The sequence below is a fragment of the Myripristis murdjan genome, chromosome 10 (assembly GCF_902150065.1).
Source record: "Myripristis murdjan chromosome 10, fMyrMur1.1, whole genome shotgun sequence".
NCBI lineage: Eukaryota > Metazoa > Chordata > Actinopteri > Holocentriformes > Holocentridae > Myripristis > Myripristis murdjan.
In genome coordinates this window covers 12,130,394-12,150,689 of record NC_043989.1, presented here as the reverse complement: position 1 = coordinate 12,150,689, position 20,296 = coordinate 12,130,394, and the positions used below count along the sequence as shown (strand labels likewise).

Below are 20,296 nucleotides of genomic sequence, written 5' to 3'. Positions count from 1 at the left end.
ACGTGCAAATACATCTACTGAAAAGGTAAGCAATTGAGAGCACTTGCAAAGGCTCAAGGCAACTCTGTTGAATAGTACTTTTGACAGTATCATACTGTAAATTGTGATCCAAGGAGAAAATACACATACAGATAGAACTGCAGTGAAAGTAACAATGAGGTCATATGAGCACTTAAACAGTAACCATAATGTAGCTATGTATGAGTTATGACTCGAAATATGCTTACTTAATCATTTCATTTGTAGCTCTCTCTCTGTATTGCTCTCTCATTCTAAAGGTACTTTTACTATCTTACTTTTATCAACAGAGAAAACCCAACAACTAAGATGAGCCAAGACCATATAATTCATCTGCCCTTCCTGTGAAACTCTTGTACAACCCCCTCTGTTCAGGAAAAAAAGACTAAGTCAAATGTTAAAAGCAGAGATCAACTCATTTTTGTATGTGCCTGTGCACCTCCATGCTCCCATTTGACATGAAGTTAAAACTACATTAGATTGCAAACATGTATAATCACACATCTTCTGAAACCTCACTATTTTTTATTACCTTAACAGAAAAATACAAACTTTTTGAGAAATATCTCTGTGAAAAAGAAAGATCATGTGTCTGACTGGTAGCAGTATACAGTATGTGTGGAGTAAGCCTGACACTGAGATAAATGAAATGGCCATGCTCTCTGATAGGGGTTAGAGAGTCACAGACAAGCGTGGGGGGCTGCATACTGAGCAGCTTTAAAGCCAGTTCAGACAGTGCCTCAAAACAGGACTACATAGATCTGCTTAACTTGTCGTGTTTCCTTTTGATGTTGTCAGCTGAAGTGGGTGTTGAATATGAGCCAGCGTCACAACAGTGGCTGGCAAAGAGGTTTCTAAGCAGGAAAGTGAAACATCAGCTCCTTTGGCTGTCGTTTATACAGCATGTGTACATTTTAATGCACGGCTATGATCATGTAGAAGATCAGCATGTTAACTTCAATCTGTTCTTGGGTACTTTAGGAGGGAGATAGAAGCGTGTGCTGTTTGTGCACGCTGCATCTGCCTCAGCATAATGCGCGTAAGTGTATGTGTGTGAAAATCTCTGCCTGTTTCTAACTTCTCTGTGTGTGTATTTAAGATGGAGAGTGGATACTGTGATAGAAGACATTCAGTTCCTCGAAAATCATTTTGGGTTAGGAAAGTATGCACAGTCACAGCAAGGGTCAGAACCACAAACAAACAGGCCTATTTGGATGGTCAGAGACATGAGACACGCTGCTGAACTCAGCTTCTCCAACACAATTTGCAGGTTTGTTTATTTCTACCACTGCATACAGACTGACTTTGAAGTGCCATTGTTATTCTAGTCCAGCCCTGTGGGAAACACAATAAAAAATACTCCCTGGATTCAATTTATAATGTGTCAGCCTGGCTGTGTGTCCATGGCAAATGTACACTGAGCAGTTCCACACATTAAATAGTTTAAACTGCATCATCTGACCATGTGACCACAGAGATTTCTATGCTATCTGAGGTCAGCTGCAAATGCAATATAGGGGCATTCAGTGAGTAAACAGAAATGTATGTTGTGCAATTTCTGTATGAGAACATGCCACCCAGTGGGAGATGCTCTCAGCATAGCAGTGATATTCTAAAGCTTACAGGAAGAAGTGGTTCTTTCTTTGTGTCCTGCTCTAGGTTTCTGTTCGATGGAAACTACCTATATTGGAAAACATCACAGAGAATGTAACCACTGCAGAGATGGACCTTATTTTCAACAGTTTTACCTCTCTACTACTTTCAGTCAGAGTTCTAAGCCACACCAAAGCAGTTCAGAGGCTGACATTTTTCTTCATTAGTTAAGATTTAAAAATTGTGCTGCGCTAAGCTGTTATCTTTAAAGCAAAAGTAAAAAGTGTGTCCTGTATATTCCGCCTAAGCTACCAAAGACACATAACTGTGACAAAATCCTTATATTAATGAAGATTTTGCCGAGAGCAATTACATGTTGTGTGGGTGTTCAAGTGATAGGCTGTCTAGAAATATGCATGTTTTATCAAATGCAAGACATGAGAGAAGCACATTGGCAAGAGCAAAAGCTGTGAGATTGAGTGTGATGAGTGATCAGGTATGGTAAATTAAACTCACATGTTTTCCTCGCCTATAATACAGACAGCCGAGAGAATTTTGACAATCTCTGTCATCATATTGGTCTGTTTAGGGTCAATCGCCCGTGCCAGTAACAACAGGCTCCGCTCATCTCCCAGAATCCTTTGCAGTCCATACTGGAAGGGAGGAGGCAGGAAAGAGGGGAAAAAAAGTCCATTGGGTATAAATTAATGAGAGCATTTGCATTCATGGAGAACTTTCACTTCAAGTTAAAAAATGAATTATACAAAAAAGCGCTAATGTAAGTTATAGTTAGCCTTAATTCTCTTTTAAGGAGGGACAACGAGGCCATGGGAGGAAATGGAGACGATGATGAATTAATTCAATTCAGGACAGGACTACAGGGACAAATACTTATAGTCTCCTCTACCTTTAAATCTCCCCACAACGCAAGCAATGGGTAGAGATGACCACGTGTGGGGATTGAGTTAAAGGGTAGAAATATCAATAGTTCATCTATCCTTGAAGTGTGTGCTACTTTTGAGAAATGAGCAAGAGCTTCCCAAAAAAAAAAAGATAATTAAAAGATGGAAGACAATAGGCTTGAAATGGTAAAATTAGATTTGCTTTACTGTCCCATTATCCTACTTGTCAGACATTCAAGCCAGGTTTGAAATGCTTGCCATCTGGACTACTAATACACTTTTTTAAGATGGTTAATATAAGAGCAAAAAGAATGGGCACATATATCTTTGTCCGTACCTTTTCCTAATAATCACTATTTATTACTATTATATGGTGATCGTTAATTCAAAAATGACATATTTCTGTGAAAAGGTTCTTGATATGATGATATGCTAAGGAACCATTTCACTTATTTTAGGACTGCATCCAAATTAATTAAATCAGGAAAATGAATCAGTTACCACGGCCTCATTGTCTAATGAAGTTCACACTGAATGATACTGATGGATTTTTTTTTTTTCAACAACTCATACAAACCTTGTTGTTCATGAAGGCCTTTAAGCACTGTATCAGTTTGTGCTGGTTTCTTTTATCAATATTCTCTTGCCTGAAAAACAAAAGCAGTTCAAACAAATATTGAGTCAGCGTATGAATAGAACAGGGCACAGAAAAAAGAAAGAAAGAAAAAACAGATGTGGTGTTATCATGGCAGGTCACTCACTGTTTCTTGTCCAGCAGCTTCTCCAGCGCATCCAAAAGAAGACCGAGACCTTCATGACCGAAGTTATTCACCCAGCTAGAGACAAGTCAAAGACAAAGACGAAAAATCACTCAATATTGACTTGATATTATTATTAGCCATCTGGTCTACTGTAAGGCATGTTAATTCATAAAATGCAGCAACATTTATTGTATTCCTCTTGGAGGAAATAAACCATCCGCACACATATCGTGGATTTGACATTCGCTAGGAAAAACTGAGTGTCTCCATTATTCTGCGTGTTTTTAACTCTTAATTGAGAAAGCTGCAAATCATAAATGATTCTCTTCTCCCTGATACTGAATACAGTTTGAATCACATTTAAATAGTGGCCATTTACAAGTAAATGAACACCCATCCATCTTAGCAAGTGTTCCTGTGGCTTAGCAGTTTGCATCTAACTCCCCCCCCCCATGAGCTGCTAAGTTCCTGCACCAAAAGATTAAGCCATGTGAGAAAGATAACACTGTAATCGATAATGGATCGCGAGAGATAATTGGCTATAAACCACAGCGTATCAGGAGACGGCAAATGATCCAGTGCAGATGAGCCAGTTTGTCTACGCCAGGAGAAGTGGGAGGCATGAGGAGGGTGGGAGGGACAGTCTGGTCACAGCCAGATTATGTCATTAGCATTACTTGTTTTCAGGCCCCTAACTGTCAATAAAACAAAATGCATGGAGCAATTTGTGACATTAACGGGCAATAAGTCAATGATTTATCCCGCCTTTTTGACAATGATTGGACACAATAATGGTTTGCGTATTAAAGTCATTTGTATTGACTCGGTGAGTCGGAGGACACCCTCAGTTAGGGCTGAGATGTATTACCCCATGGCAACTGGCAAAGTTGAGGTGAGGTATTTCTCTCATCTGTGATGAAATTAGCAAGCATTACAACCCCCCCACCAGCCATTACTCAAAATTCATTAGCAGACAGGCAGAGCCAATTTGTAACTTATTATCATTTACTGTACTGTATAATAATGATCAGTTTTGTTAATAAAACAAAACAGCATGATGTTCTAAATTTATAACTGTCTGTTTACTAAGGGCCTTTCACTTTCAGTGTTTGCCATTTTCCTTCCATTGATTTGCGTATAGTTAAGTGTATAAAAAAGGGAGAAAACTGGCTCAGTTTACTGCAAGATAACAATGCTGTTTATGTATTTGTGATATGGAGGTGGTAGGAGCAAATGAGCGCCTAGGACAACAAAGAGCGGAAGGAGGCGACATGGTTGAGGGAGCACAATTCAGTAAATCCACAATCTTTGTTTATGCTTCTTAGTCGTGACTGTAATGTCAGTATTCTGAGAGCAGGAAATGGAATCAATATTTGTGGAGAGGAAAACTGTGTATAACACAAAATCACTTTACAATTCTGGGAATGTGTGATCTCAGGTGTGTGTGAACTGCACTGATGACAAAGCATGCTGTTTTCTCCTGTGCAATAACATACATGGATAACATTTTGCATGATTATCACTGTGTTGTAATCAATTCTCTTCCTAATACATTTAAGTTACAAACCTATGTAGACTATATTACAATGCTTGCTCAACATTTCTCTGTAACGTTACCTACCATTTGGTCAACTATCTGCAAAACATAAATGAAACAAAGGCTGCAAAGCTAGTTCAGGCAGACAAGTCGAGTCATGCTGTTAAACACGTGATACACACTACTCATCGCAACTCATATCCAATATCCCACCATAATCCGTCCTGTCTACTCTCCTCGATATAAAATCTGCAATTGGGAACATGAACAACAGGATTAGCTTGGTGGAAAACACAGAACTGAATCTGCCGATAAGAGATTTGTAGTCTTCAGAAACTTCCCAGTGATCCTCAAAGATAGTGACCCTAGACTCTCCAAATCTCTGACACTCACAGAATTTATCATAATTTTCAGGATCTACAGGGACCCGATCAGTGAAGTGTTTTCACAGTGTAGGAAGGATTAGGATACTTATTTGGCTATCATTTCTGATGTGGCTTTCTCATGCGGAAGCACTCTATTCTATGAATCTTTCTCCTCTAAGGCCAGCGGGTATGTAGACAGCCACCTATGTTCTCTGTGCCTTAAAAGGTCTCAACCTGCAAAATCAGCTCCATAATTATAGCTTAGGTGAAAGTTGCTGCTCCTCACAGATCCTCAAAAAACATCCTAAGAGATGTTTGGTGATTAACATCTCACTGGCCTGGTTCAAGGGGTTTTAGCAGGTTTATGCTGGCTTCCAAAAGTTTCCCAAATTGCAGGAACTTGCAGTCCAGCCTCAAAGAGCCTGAGGCAGTAGATAAGTAAAAAAAAAAAAAAAAAAAAAAATTACCAAATGTTACATGATCGACCCATTCTCCAACTCACCATTTTAAATCCTCAGAATTAACCTCCTAGGTTTAGCAAAGCAGAAATATTCACAGAAAAGATGGTTAATAACTGATCTCACTGGTCCACACAATAGTTCAATCCCAAGCTTAAACACCTTAATTCCACCTAATCCTTTTCCTCTATTCCTTACACCTTGGTAGTTAATGCGATCCAAATCAGCAGGACTAGGTGCATGGTTTCTAGCTCAATTTAATACCGCGATGTGCAATATCCCTCAAGGCCATTAATTTGTGACCCGTTTACTAGTCATGCCTTCATTCCATAGCCAATTTGAATGAAATTGTAGTTTTGGGTGAAGGCTGTCCGTCAGATATGAATTTTTGTACCTGCTGTGTGAGAAGTGGAATGCTGTTTCCTTCTTTAATAATGACTTTGAGGAGTCTTCAACATCCCTTCAGTTTTTCACAGGTGCAGCACATTCTTCTGTTTTTGAGGGTTCTAGGATAATGAGTGGTTTAAAGATGCTTGTCGAATCAAAATACACTCTACTAGTCCAAATTCAAAGTCCTCTGCTCTATTTGAACTTGAACCCTATAGTCAGAGCTTGACTACTATAGGGTAACAAGGGCTCTAGAATTATGGCATTCTGTGGTAATTCACCCACAGTGGAAATAGTTAAAAAGTTAAAACTTAGTGTCAATTATTAACAGACTCATATTATGTAAAACATGTCACACATCCTGAACAAATTTGTACTGGCTATGAAAAACACATAGCTGATGCTCTCTCTCATCGTCAATTCCAGGAGCTCAAAGCCATGTGTCTCCAGGCTCAGTCATTCAGAAATCAATCCAAGACACTGCAAAACCTCTTGAAATCAGGCACCAATTACACGAGATTAAGTTTGAAAAAAGTACAATAAAACCTTATCACTGTGCCTAGCATTTTTTTCTCTTCTTTCTAGCCACGGCATTAGACCATTACCTGCTACCATCTCAGTTGTCTGCACCTTCAAAGTCTTTTCTTCTGAGCCCTGCAAATTATACATGCACTAAATTACAGCCATGTTAGCAGGGATTCATTCCACCTATGCTGTCAAAATCTACCGTCAAAGAACCTGCTTGGCAACCCCACCTCGACTTGCTTCTCTACAATCATAAAAAGGCACGACCTTCAGGAAATGATACAAGGCTACCCTTTACTATTTCACTGACGCACAATATGGTTTCTAGATAAAGGCATCACTGTTTCTCTGATTATGTAGATAAAATGTTAAAGTCCCTTTCATAGCTTTCTATGGGTTTCTCTCTCTTTCAGTCTGCAGAATGACCGCATTACATGAATGCTTTTTTGGGGAAACATTCAAAAATGGACAATTTGTGCCTTGGCAAACCAGTGATTATTGCAAAAACTAAAATTGTCTATTGTCCCTTGTCCCATGGTCTATTACGTGTAATGTCAGTCTGAACGTCATCCATCTCTACAAGAAAAAGTTATGCAGAGTTGGGATGATTGTGTGTGTGTGTGTGTGTGTGTGTGTGTGTTTGTTCAATCTTGACTCATTGCTGGTAAAAATCATCATTATTCTAACACAATATCATCATTACTTTATTAAAAAAAAAAAAAAAAAAAAAGGCTGCATATAAACTGCTATCATTTGTGATTTTAATAAAGTCAGGATTCTCACCTAAGAAGCAGAGCAGCCAATTTTGCAATATATGGGTAGCTAAAGCAGCATTTGGTTTAAAACATAAATGTAAAACACTTGTTTCCACAATCAATCTGTATATAATTCTACAGATTCAATAGCGCATGAACAAAAGATAGGATACTATCTTAATCGGCCTCTTCTCCTAAAAGTGGGCATGCATCCAAGGATTTCATTAACTTGGGGGAGAACTTGTTCATGTAATATTGATGGCTATAATCCTCTAGTAAAGTGCCACCAAATTGTGTTACTTTCTGCAATCATGTATATTCCGCAGGCAAAATGAAAAATTCATGGTCTGTCTTAGGGAAGCAATTTTTTATGTATATTATTTCTGCTGGCTTGACACTTTTATGTTGTAGTTATGTTAAGTGCTATAAAATATATGTATAGTAAATCTCACAGTCTCGTCCACGGGCATGTGTTCAGACAAACAAGATGTTGTTTACTCACAACATGATGTCAAGGAATAAGAAGACCTATCTGGGACTGTTCACTATGGAACATTTCAGCCTCATTAACATTCCTTCACAGTTGTTGTTCTTTTTTTTTTTTTTGCCCCAAGCTTTTAAAAACAATTTAAATGTCTGGCATTCAGATACCCATCTGTCTGCCTATCAACTTTTGTCACCAAAAAGATATTTCTGAACCACTGATGCTCCATGCTCTGCCATAGTTGTGATGACCCTGCCTCCCTGTGGCTGCTGGGTCGCCTGGCTAGTCATTGGCTACGTTCAGACAGTTAGTAGAAAGTGGCCTGGATCTGATTTTTACCACATATGTGACACAGATTTTATTTTTTATGTAAGTGTGAATAGCAAAAACCCACTGAATGTGACATTTTCAATTCTGATTTGGGCCACTTTCATGCATGGTCCAAATCAGATACAGACCTGATTCCTGCTGATGTGATGGCTGTGTGAACACTCAGATCAGAATTCATGTGTTGTTTTCCCATGCTCACATCTCTGTCAGAGCATCATTACTCACAACAAAATATGGAGGACAGCAGCAACAACAACAGGCAAACACAAGGTTGCAAATTTAATAGAGGGATGCTTCAGTCCAGTGCACCACTATTTTATTAATTGTGATAATGGACTGTCATGCCAATGACATTTTTTGTTGTTCAAAAGCATACTTGTTGTAAATGTGGGTTCAGGGTACAGATCTGTTCACACTGTCAGATACAGGTCACATACAAAGATGAATATACGCTGTCAAGGCAAAAAATCAGATCTGAGAAAAAAATCAGAATCGGGTCACTTTCAACTGTGTGTGTGAACACAGTGGATAGCCATTGTCTTTGAGTTTTGTGTTGCAGGTGTCCAGTAGGCAGAGTCAGTTACAGTATACTGGGACACCTCAGGCCCATTGTCCCCAGTATAAAAGTAATCCCAGTCCTCCCATTTAGAGAGAGAGGAGTCATCTGCTCCATGCTAGTGTGTTCAGGTCTGTTCACCATAAAACACCCTAACACTGCTCTCTCCACTAATGCATACACACTGACACCACTGAATTACTGACTACCACACCTCATAACATTTTGGCACTATAATGTTAACTTTGGTTCCTTTTAAATAAATGAACTATGATGTAACATCTTTCTCCTCCCGATTTTTGTCACAGCCTAAGAGGCAGTCATGACATACTAAATACACTTATTTGAAAATATCTTTTTATATGTAGTGCGTGTGTGTGTGTGTGTGTGTGTGTGTGTGTGTGTGTGTTAGTCAACATGTACTTAGAGTGTTGTGGGGCTATAGAAAACCAGCCATTCAATCAATCCAACAGAGAATCTTTATATAGTTTACTTTTAACAAATATAATTCAACATGCCTTACCAAGTGACTGAGAAAGAATATGAACACAACAGACCACGACAGCACGTCAGCTGTCAGTTTATTTACATTTTCCACTGCCATATGTATGCATTTTACTAGACTGGTCAGAGTGCCGATACAGCCAGGAGTGGTGCCTCTGGTGCAGGAAGGAACTTAGTGTCTTGCTCAAGGGAGTACAAATAGTTACACATGACTTAAAAAGAACACCAGATATCAAGGCAAAGAATGTGGCAAAAAAGGCGTTTATAGTGCAGAGTTAATCAAATTTTGCAGACATACTTGGCAAGGGAAATGTCAGAGCAGCATGAAAAGATTACTGTGCATCACCAGCTGCAGTAACTGACTCACTCAAATCTTTCACTGCAGAGGCTGACACACTCCTTTCTGTCTGACTGATCACTGGTCTTGTGTTGCGACGGCTTGTAGGTGCATTGATTTCAGACCATACACCCATTTTATTATTTCATCAGGGGCAGTTGGGAAGCTTTGTCATTGAAAGCTCCTGTGCAAAAGCAATATCTTTCATATTGTATTACAGGCAAAGTCATACCATTGTGCCTCTGTGCCACTACTGACCTATTCAGTGCTATAGCATTCCACTTAAGGCATAATGCTCTTTGCAACAAATAGCTCTCAACATTAAAGCCTGAAACCAAGCACCGACTCACCACCTGCTTAGTGATTCGGTATGCCCAACATGGAGCCATATCATCTCCTGATCAATTTAACAGCTTGCTGAAATCACTATAATAGAAGTGCATATAGATCTTTAAAATAAGAGATTAATTTAATGATTTTTCTGTTTTATATCACATCTCAAAAACTAATAAAGTAACTAAGAGCAACATTTGAGTTCTGACTAAAGCGTTTTTTTTAAGCATCTTAATGTGAAGATTTGTGTTCTGTCTTATGTATGCTTTACAGCATTTATTCTTTAGATTAAAAATCAAACACTGTCCACTGACAATTCCTGTCTGACAGGTCATAGTCTTTGAAACTATCACCCCTGCTAGCTAAAAAATAGAAAGGAGCTTTCTCAACTTCCTAGGTTGTCTTTATCTTTATTTTCCAATTTTAGTTTTGTTTGAGAAGAGGTGACTGTTTCACTGTCATGTGTACAATGAAATAAATCTCACTGAGGAAAACTAACTCAAATAAGCATTCATTCATTCAGCATTTGGTTTAATTTGTATATCTTTGTGCCATTACATTTCAGATGCTTTGCTTTGTGGTTTATGGTTGTGTGAATGGCATGTAAACACTGCTTAGTCTGCCCAAGGCCATAAAATTTACATATGTATGTAGATTTACCCCTTAAGAGGATGGTGATTATGTTTGTCTTTACATTCTCTGATACTGCTGTATGTGCCAAGCAGCAAGCTCACTATGAAAAGTGAAAGATCAAGGGAATTCTGAATAAAGTGTATAAATAATGTGCCTTTCAGTCTTTAAGACAGGCATTATAGCCACACAAATAGTGGGGGTGTAACTCAAACTACAACGCAATAGATAATGGATGCATGATTCATTAAAAATCATATTTTATTTGATGGATCATTTCAATTAAGACTGGAATTGTGTCTTCTGCCTATCTTCAGTGGCTACCGATGACTTTTAATCTACCCTTGAATGGTTTACTTCCATCTGCTGTCTTGCTTATGGTTAGAAAGACCATATGGTGGACAGCAGGGACAAAATTTGAGGAGAAGGACCAAAGACTGTGTGTAACCAAGGCATTCATGTTGTTATTTCAGAAAGTTACCAGCCAATGTGGCAGGTGACCCTGATTCATTTATTTGCCAAATTGTATCAGCATCTGGTGCTTGGTGGATGGTGAGTTTCCAACCCTGAATATGCAAAATCTGATATGTCTTAGGTTAATATGTATGACTGCTTTCTAAACCTGCAACCCTGAAACATACTAATCGCTGCCCTGATCTAAAATAATAAATAGGATGCATAGCACAGAGTATTGCTGAATCATAAAAACCTAAAGGAAATGAATTAGATTGTGCAATTCTGCTGATTGGTCATTGATCAGTTGGAATTTTATTTAAAGAAGGCACAACACAACTAGGTAATGACCAGCAATATTAAAATACACTGATTGTAATAAAAATAATAGTGACATAAAACTAAATAAATGAAAACTAATTCTTCCATGTAATGCTTAGACTCCACTTTTACACACGACCGTGCCTGCCCTCTCTCATCTTCCTTCGACCCACATTCATGGGTTGCTTCATCTCACTAACAAGTCAGTTGAATTTTTAAGGGATCATCAAAGGAGACAGCACCACCAGGACACATTGAGGGTGCCGAGAAATCATTTAAAAGTGCTGAGTTTAACAGACGCCTTGTGTATCCAGCAATTACACACGGATAGGGACTAAAACACTGAGCTTTGCTGTCTTTGGAATGATGATTTGCAGAGCATTGCAGATTGCACAGTCAACATCTCTTCCATGTTACTCCAGGTAACACGTGCCCTTTGCACCCCAGTGACAGATGCTGTCAGTCGGACAGGCTGGTAAAATCTCAAGCCTTTTTCTCTTGCAGGCTGACACAACTCCTAACTATAATGAGCAAAAACACCAGAGAATATGTATTGACTGCACAATGATGCACAGAGATGCGTGTTCAAGGACAGCGGCCATCATGTTGCAGGTTTTTCAAACTGCATATACACCACCACTTGTATACATGCGACTGTCAAGGTGCTCTGCACAAAAGAAAACATTAAAAGGCAGGGGAAAACACTCACTCCGACATTTATTAACATCGCTGCAGGCATGTTTCTTTCAAAACAATGTTATTGTAATTCATGAAATTCCTATTATATACCAACAGGTATGGGAGTTGCTGAAATTCCTCCCACTCACCAAACCTGACTACAGCATCTTTAACATTAATTTGGTGTATGATGCATGGTAAGTTTAAATGCCAGTGAGCAATGTAAATGTAGAGGGAGATAAGCAAAAAGCTATCATTAAGATCCTTGCCTTCTGATAAATAACTTTATTGAAATAATAATTGTGTAATATTGTAAAAATGAGGAATATGTGAAATCCGTTCATGATTTTGTTAGGAAATATTACATAATCCTTTATTTTTAGTCTCCTTTTGCAGATGCACCAGCCATGGACTGGCAGGGGAAGACTACAGGATGAAAACAGGACATGCTGAAGGGGTTACATCTACACGCCGACCTGAGATCACCAGGGGCTCCCCCAGGTGGAACTAAAGGAAGCTGCTGGGGAGAGAGTCATCAGGGCCTTCTTGATACTGTGGCCCTGATCCAGATAATTGGCTAGGAAAGGGACAGAAAGATATTTTATCATCACACTGTTGTCCAATTAATATCCCAAGGGCAAGTTCCCAGTTCTTTGTGCACTGCTGCCCAAAACAAAGCTTAATTAAAGGCACACTGGATTTAAAGGCAATGCCTCAGCAGAAAATACATGAACAGGTAAAAAGTCCACAGCTTTACTGATTATCATTTCTACAACACTGATGTCAAAGACATTGAACACAACATTTCAAATAAATATGTGAAAAAGCAAAAGCATATCTAAGACAGACAAAGTCTCAAAAAGAACAGTTCAAACTTGCCATGTAATGTCATACAAGTGAGATGATATTAGCACGAACAGTGCCAGGGTGCATGTCACTGACAGAGTCATAGTAATATAACCTCCCCTGCTCAAAGACTCAAAAGGAGCAGCACCATTGATATCGGATTGGAGGGGAACAGGGGATAAAGCTGGTATCAGACTCTGAGGACAATATTCCTGGTGTCAGCACACCATGAATGCGATTGCCAGTGTAGCTCCAAGCGTAGGGAAGAGAGTGGTGCACTTTTGAAAAGGAGCACTTGGCACCTCTAACAGTATTTGAATCTTGGCAGGATGCCAAAATATGACCCTAACAAAAATTGAACATCAAGTCTACTATATAAACGAGTGTTCCCCTTTTCCTCAGTTGGAATTGGACATTGTTGGGCTGTATACAAGTGTGTATGTGTGGGTGCATATTAAAAGAGTGAATGAGCAAGGAGAGAGAGAAGGGAAAGGGAAATTCAGGGAGCGGAACTCTGTATCAGGATTAAATCAGTTGTGACTGGGGACAACTGACAGTTCACCATGCTCCCCAGACACTTCTAAATGACCCCCCACAGAGTGCAAAACACTCCAGAAAATTTCTAATTATCTCCTGAACAGCACCGAGGCTCCTCCACAACAGCTTTTACTGCTAGGGAGTGTTAGAGAAAAAACACTAGTAAAATTGGCAGAGTGCTGATTGATTTGGCTGATTAACTGAATAGCAGGGTATAAAGCTGTATGTGTTTCCGAAGATCACAAGAGACATCATCAGGTTTGATGTGCTGCATCTACAGATTCCTCTGACTCCTGGAAAAATGTTTTTCATCTTCCATTCGAGCAAACAGAAATGCGATGGTGTCCTTATCTTTCAAGGGATGGAATCTGTTTTCAAAGTCATAAAGTTGCTAATTTAAATCTATGGAGGGACCATCCCTCATACACATATAACACCATTTGTGTTTCCTTTGAGTTTCAGTGTATGAACACGAATGTAAATGTCTGACCTAATTTTTAATGTTGTATTTACTGCTTTTACCGGTGTAGACTGCATATCCAGTAGGGTTCATATAGAGTTTATAAAGAAGCATTTTGATATGCCGTCCAATAGTGATGATTATCATGAGTAATTAGCCATAAAGAAGTCCAACCATTTTATTCACAGTACGATGTACTGCATGAGCCAGAACTAAAAGCTGGACATTCTGACTTTTAATATTTGAACTGTAAAGGGAATATTGAAGAATTTCTATATGATTACCATATTAAACCAATGCCATTTAGTTTTACAAATTAGTACCAGCCTGCTCTTAGCATTTGTTAGCGATGACAGTGTAAGTCAATAGGGTATGAGACTCAATATTTCATGCAAGTCACCCAATTTACTTGGACAGCTTTCAAAATAGTAAGAACTAGAATCACAATCAGAGTCAGAAACACTTTATTGATCCCCAAGGAGAAACTGGGTAATTCAAACAAGGTTTACGCTGGTTGGGTGTTATGACTTCATATTCTTTTCACTGGGAATGATAAAAAAGGAAGTCTTACGAGGGGGCATGATTAATGATCAGTAGGACCAATAGGATCAAAATATTATACAATTTCCAGCAGCTTCCCTTTACATGATGATGTGTTATTATTCGTAACACAGTAATGAACAGGGGGAAAAAAGACTGACAACATGCTTAATTGAAAAGAAAAAAGGAACCAATTATGGGGTTTTCAGAGAAAATATCTGAAAAATGTGACTTTTTGACTTTTTATTCTGATGACCATAAAGTGTTGCTGGATACAAGAGGATATAAGTAAAACCAAACCCAAATAACTACAAACCTTTTTTTTTTTTTTTTTTTAAATCATTATGCTGTGCTGTCATTTCATTATAGCAGTGCATTAACTTCATTAGACTAATGTATATTGCTGTGTTGCGGTGTTTCAAAGACTGGGTAGAAAAAGGTCTGAGTTGCTTGATTTCTCTAGAGGGTTGCCATACCACTCCTGCCTCTGTGAGCTCTGTACACTTAGGCTAAGGAAGCTTTAAGAAATGAGAAACTTGCACTCACTGCACTACAAAATGAGTGAATCAAATTCTGTGTCTCATGTGTCTACCTCAGTGATTAAAAGCAATTAAAAAGAAAACATAAGTCAATGACCACAAATCAAATTTGAATCTCAAGTTTGCATCAACTTTGGGATGAAATAGTATCCATAGACAGACAGACAGACAGATAGACAGATAGATAGACAGATACAGATAGACATAGATAGATAGATAGACATAGATAGATAGATAGATAGATAGATAGATAGATAGATAGATAGATAGATAGATAGATAGATAGATAGATAGATAGAGAACAGATTATCTCTTCTTTATTGAGCACAGCACTCATGGCTTCAGTTGCAAGCCTGATAGAGAACCACATAAGTGTCTAGACTCATCTCACAAAAAATAAAACAAGTGGGTCAGGACACATGGGTTTCTATGTTATGACCCAAATACCAGAAAACATGAAAACATTTCTGAAATCATTCTTGCACTTTTAGGGAGACTTAGTATGACAGATTAGGCACAGATTTTTGTCAGTATATCAGTCCATTAGAATGTTGTTCGATTAAAGAATGTACAGTTTATTAAAACTCAAAATATGATATAAAACATTATTATACTACTAAACACAAACTTTCGAATTAGGAAGAACATGGAAAAGGGGGAAGGTGGGAATGACAAGGACATCTAGTGATTTACATGGCAGTAAAATGCCAGTTATTTCCTGTACCTGTGCAAGGTAACTTCCAACTAAATCAACATGGAATTCAAATCAGATATTTCTGAATTATGTATGCCTCGCTCCAGGGCCTTCACAGATATGGCTATCTTGGAGGTTAACAGATGGTGTCATAAAATGAAATGGGCATCACTCTTAAAATATACCCAGACATTGAGGACATTATGTCTCCAAATCGTTTTTACTGCTTCTGAGGAAGAGGGGGGAATGTCAACTGTGAAGTCAGTCACATGAGGGACAAAAACTGGCTAACTTGTTCTTTTGCAAACTCAGACTTGTTGAAGACAAAGAGTTAAGAGATACAGTAGGTGCCAAATTAAACATTTTAATAAAAGCCTTTGAATGACAGTGTAATGATGGTACAAACTTGGTTTGAAATAGCAAATAAAAAGCAAAACACAGAAATGAATGTGGAGCCAATAATGAGAAAATTACTTCTGTCAAACAGAAAAGCAAAGAAGCCCATGCCTAGGGTCCTCTACCTTAATGATTATATAATTTCCCAATCTTTCCTGTCTTATTTCTCCTTGACAAGTGACAGAGCAAAGAGAGCTTGTCTGAGGCCTGGGGAGTGGCTGAGAATGGTTTGTAATAACAATGGGAGACGGGAGAGTAGAGTCCCACAGCACTGCACAAAGAAAAAAATGACCCCAGTGGAGAGCTTCAAACCCTGTTTCACTTCTTTTGCTGTGGCAAGAGCAACAATGTATTTCATGGCCTTGACAGGTTAAGGTTTTTTGATATCTTTTCCCTCTCATACTTCCTTCCCCAGTCCTCCTGGAGGAAGTCAGAACTTGATAATCATGGTAGGATATCAAATGGCCAGTTTTCCACTACAACTCAGAAAGGATGGAAAGACAGCTTGTTTGATCCAGAAAGTTCAGAGACTACACTGTTCTGTGTCCTTGATTGCGATCATGGCTTATACCCAGTGACCTCTCTATATGTCACCACATTATAAATTATACACATGTTGTGAAACAAGAATAAAATACTTTAGAAAATGTATGTCTTTGGTTTTAGAGGGTAGCTCTATAAGCTCTACTCTAAAATTTTTCGATTTTTAACCAGTAGTCTTTATTTACAACAGTACATTGCAATTGTACTGTATTTAAATTTTATGTTGTTTTATATTGCAATTCAATCTTTTTAAACTGTATTGAATACTCGGTTCACCTTGATCTTTATTAGGTTATATGCTCTTGGTAGCTAGCTGGCTAGCTCATTAATCTAGGTTCTGCAAAGCAAAGACAGTCATCCAGTATAGTCTTCGTGACTGTCAGAACACTATGCTTCTGTTTGGTTTCCCTTTCAACCTGGTGAGGCCTTTGGCTGAATGTCCTTGGTCAACCAGAGGATTACAACACCACTCACCTGCATGTTTGCATTCAGTACTTCTCTCTGGATTGCTCTGACAGCTAAGATAGGGTTTTCATCATGAGTCTGTCTCTGCGATATCATACATTTCAACCAGCGAGCTCATAGTGCAGATTTTGAGTTAATGTATTGAAATAGATTGCACATCTTAGATAGGCTGGATAACTGATTTTTAACTAACATTATATATTCAGTCTGGAATGTCATGCATCTTCAAAAAAGTAACCTATCCACCTAATGCAATGCCATGTCATCAAATCTTATCCAAGAATCTGGTGGGAGACAACAACTAAGACTGAGGTTGCTGCACTCGACATTGGATGCCAGACAGAACCGGAACAGCCAGGACAAAAAGTTGGACCTCGCATGCTGGTATGTATGTATCGACCTAGGTGAATGCTGTCCCATTTACCCAATTATTAATCAATCAATGATTATTTCATATTTCATTATTTCATGTTTATAATTACAGGACTTCCACCCAAACAAGTTAGGGAAGGGAGAGAGAGAGGTGAGAGAGAGAGAGAGAGAGAGAGAGAGAGAGAGAGAGAGAGAGAGAGAGAGAGAGAGCAGTTTGATTACAACATAAACAAAACTTAGTGCATTGCTATACCAGTATTTTTTTTTTATTTTTTATTTTTTTTATCTTGTAACTTTCACTGGGCAGCTTATCAGACTTGCTTTATACCTTTTCTTTTCCTGTCAGGTCTGGAGTTTATGACACACAGCTTGCTGTAATTGATCTGGATGCAGAGATTACAGTAACACTGACTGTAGCTTGATGATTACATTGATTCCTGATCCCAACAACACAATGGAATAGTCCTGCTGTCCTACAGTTTAAAAACCTTCAGATATAAACAAACTCTCGCTTGTGTTGTTGCAATACTCTGCACAACTGCTGTGCTTTGTGAGCGAAGTCAATTCTGAATTGGGGTTTTAAGATAACTCTATTGATAGGATTCATATTCCACAGCGAAAATTAGGTGCACACCTACCCTTCACAAAATGCCATAGGTCAAACTGATGCTGAATATGTCCTTAGGCATTCAGTTTATAAACTACTAAAAAACATCTTTTCCACCCCCAAACAGATAAACACATAAACAAACCAAAAGCCTAATTAGACAGCTTCATACCTCAATAATGAAGCAACTAAAACTGTCCATTACACAGGAGAAGTGGCAGCCTGGCTCATGCAACAGGACACAGGGTAAGGCAGTAAAGACCATTATAATGATCATAACAACAATAATAACAGCAATATGTTCTTCTTAACAACATGAAACTGGGGCAGCAGAAATAAAATTGTGATGGCCTGACATATTTTATTGCATAAATTGGAGACCCTGATGATGTATTTCAGATCTATGATGTGAGCTTGCTTAAAAATTAATAAATGAAGGTGGTAATGAGAAAATGAGAAGGAAATTCCAGGAAATTACAAATTAAAAAATAACATTTTTCCTCTTAAGGCACTGCAGCATGTGAGAGGCTAGCATATGTCACCCTTACCCCACAACAACTGAGAGACATGGACCAAACTTCACCAAGTGTTCTGCAGTTTGATTCTCAAGTTTGCTCCCAGAAATGGCTCTGCCCTTTGAAGGAATGTTAAGCTGGTGTGTATTCATTCATTATTTATTTGAGCAAGTGATGTTTTCATGTCAATCTATGAGTTCAGTCTCTTGAAAACAGATGTGATTCATTTACTCTAGCCTCAAGCTGGCAGGGATGCATTACAATGACAACAGCAAGAGTCCCTTAAAACAGGAAAAGGATGAATAGGAAAAATCCTAGCAATGTCTTCAATTGTACCATTTTACTTGTCATAATAATAAAATATGCCTCAGCATTTAGAGTGATTTTGTTGATATTTCTCCACTCAGCAGCTACCCCCTGCCGCCAACCCTGGCTGTCTCCCTACAGCACACAATTTCTCTCGAAGAAAGTTTGGTGCAATAACCAGATGCACACTTATAAGAGGGAAAGGAAAAAAATCAAGGGAGTTGAATATAAGGGAACTTGAATTATGTTATCTTAGCTAATTCAATAAATAAAGAAGTTAAATACACTATGATGATTAGTGTCCATTATAATGTAACTATAGGTTCCACTCCGCCACCTCCCCCGTCCTGTACTGCTGCACCTCCACAACATCTGACCAAGGAGGCTCGAGTACAGCGGTTCAAATTGGAGGTGTCATGCATATATGGGACCAGCATCTGGGTAAAAGTTGATAATTGTTAATGTTGCATTGCCAAAACTTGTAAATACATATTATTTTCAGAAACAGAATGTCTTTGGGAACAAATTGCCCACGTTTCAAATACAACAAGAGTACAAACTAGACTCAGTAAATTCAGTAGAGTGCAGATCTCTGCCAGGCGTATCTCCCTTTCATCTGGTAGTTGGAATCAGGCGAAAAACCACCCTTCTCAATCTAACTTCTGCCAACAAGAATATTTCAACCACAAACTGAAAAATTATCAAAAATCTAGGCCCAATATATTTTCATATATTGTAAACATAAGTCAAGTCTTGCCTCAATATTATATGCATATATATGTATGTATGTACAGTATTCATATGTGTGTGTGCGCGCACGCGCATGCGTGCGTGTGTGTATGCGTGTGTGTGCACGCATGCGTGCATGTGTGCACAGTGGAATCCCCACTCCACTGTCCCCACTGAACTGTCGCCAAATTGCATCTTTTAAATGTGTGCAGAATGTGTTAGAAACTGGTGTTGAGTTAGCTTTCAATATTAATGTCCCCAAATTTGGCGTAAATTCTAGGAGTTTGAGGTAATATTTACATACTAATCAAAACTGGTCTGGGAAAATATGGTAGCCTGCCACTCTGATCTCTGACTGCTCTGAACATCACGTCTTACAATACCATATTTCAATTTTCAGAGAGACACTGGATCTGATTTAGCTGTGCAAAGCACCATCCAGAATCACAACTTGAATACAGAAGATCAATTACGGGTGATTCATTCAGATAGGCAGCAATTTCCACATCAGAAATGACAGAGTTGAAACAGTTTCTCATCTCAATAAAAAATCCATGGCAGACAGAGCTGGCACCTTGCTGTCTGCCTATACCTCACAAGAATTATTCATCGATGCGGTGTTGATTCCTCATTACACCAGTATGCCACAAGCCAGGTCATTTAAGTTGAGAGTAGTCTCTCTTCCAAAACACTATCCACACTTTGTGCCAGTACCAGACAAGTTCTCTGCCCAAAGCTGTCAAGGGTGTACAAACAACCCATGCAATGCTTAGATGTTTGTATTTGTTCAGGCAATCACGATAATAAAAGGCAGTGAACA

General features: G+C 38.6%; 1 protein-coding gene across 5 annotated transcripts in view; it reads right to left on the bottom strand.

Moving 5' to 3' along the window:
- diaph2 (diaphanous-related formin 2) overlaps nucleotides 1-20,296 on the bottom strand; it is a 415,888-nt gene that overhangs the window by 280,410 nt on the left and 115,182 nt on the right. For all 5 annotated transcript variants that reach the window (XM_030062123.1, XM_030062125.1, XM_030062126.1 and 2 more), the window contains 3 exons: nucleotides 3,275-3,349; nucleotides 3,091-3,160; nucleotides 2,128-2,264 (listed from right to left, as the gene is read on the bottom strand). In XM_030062123.1, coding sequence (XP_029917983.1) covers nucleotides 2,128-2,264; nucleotides 3,091-3,160; nucleotides 3,275-3,349 — 282 coding nt within the window. The remainder of the gene's footprint in view (nucleotides 1-2,127; nucleotides 2,265-3,090; nucleotides 3,161-3,274; nucleotides 3,350-20,296) is intronic.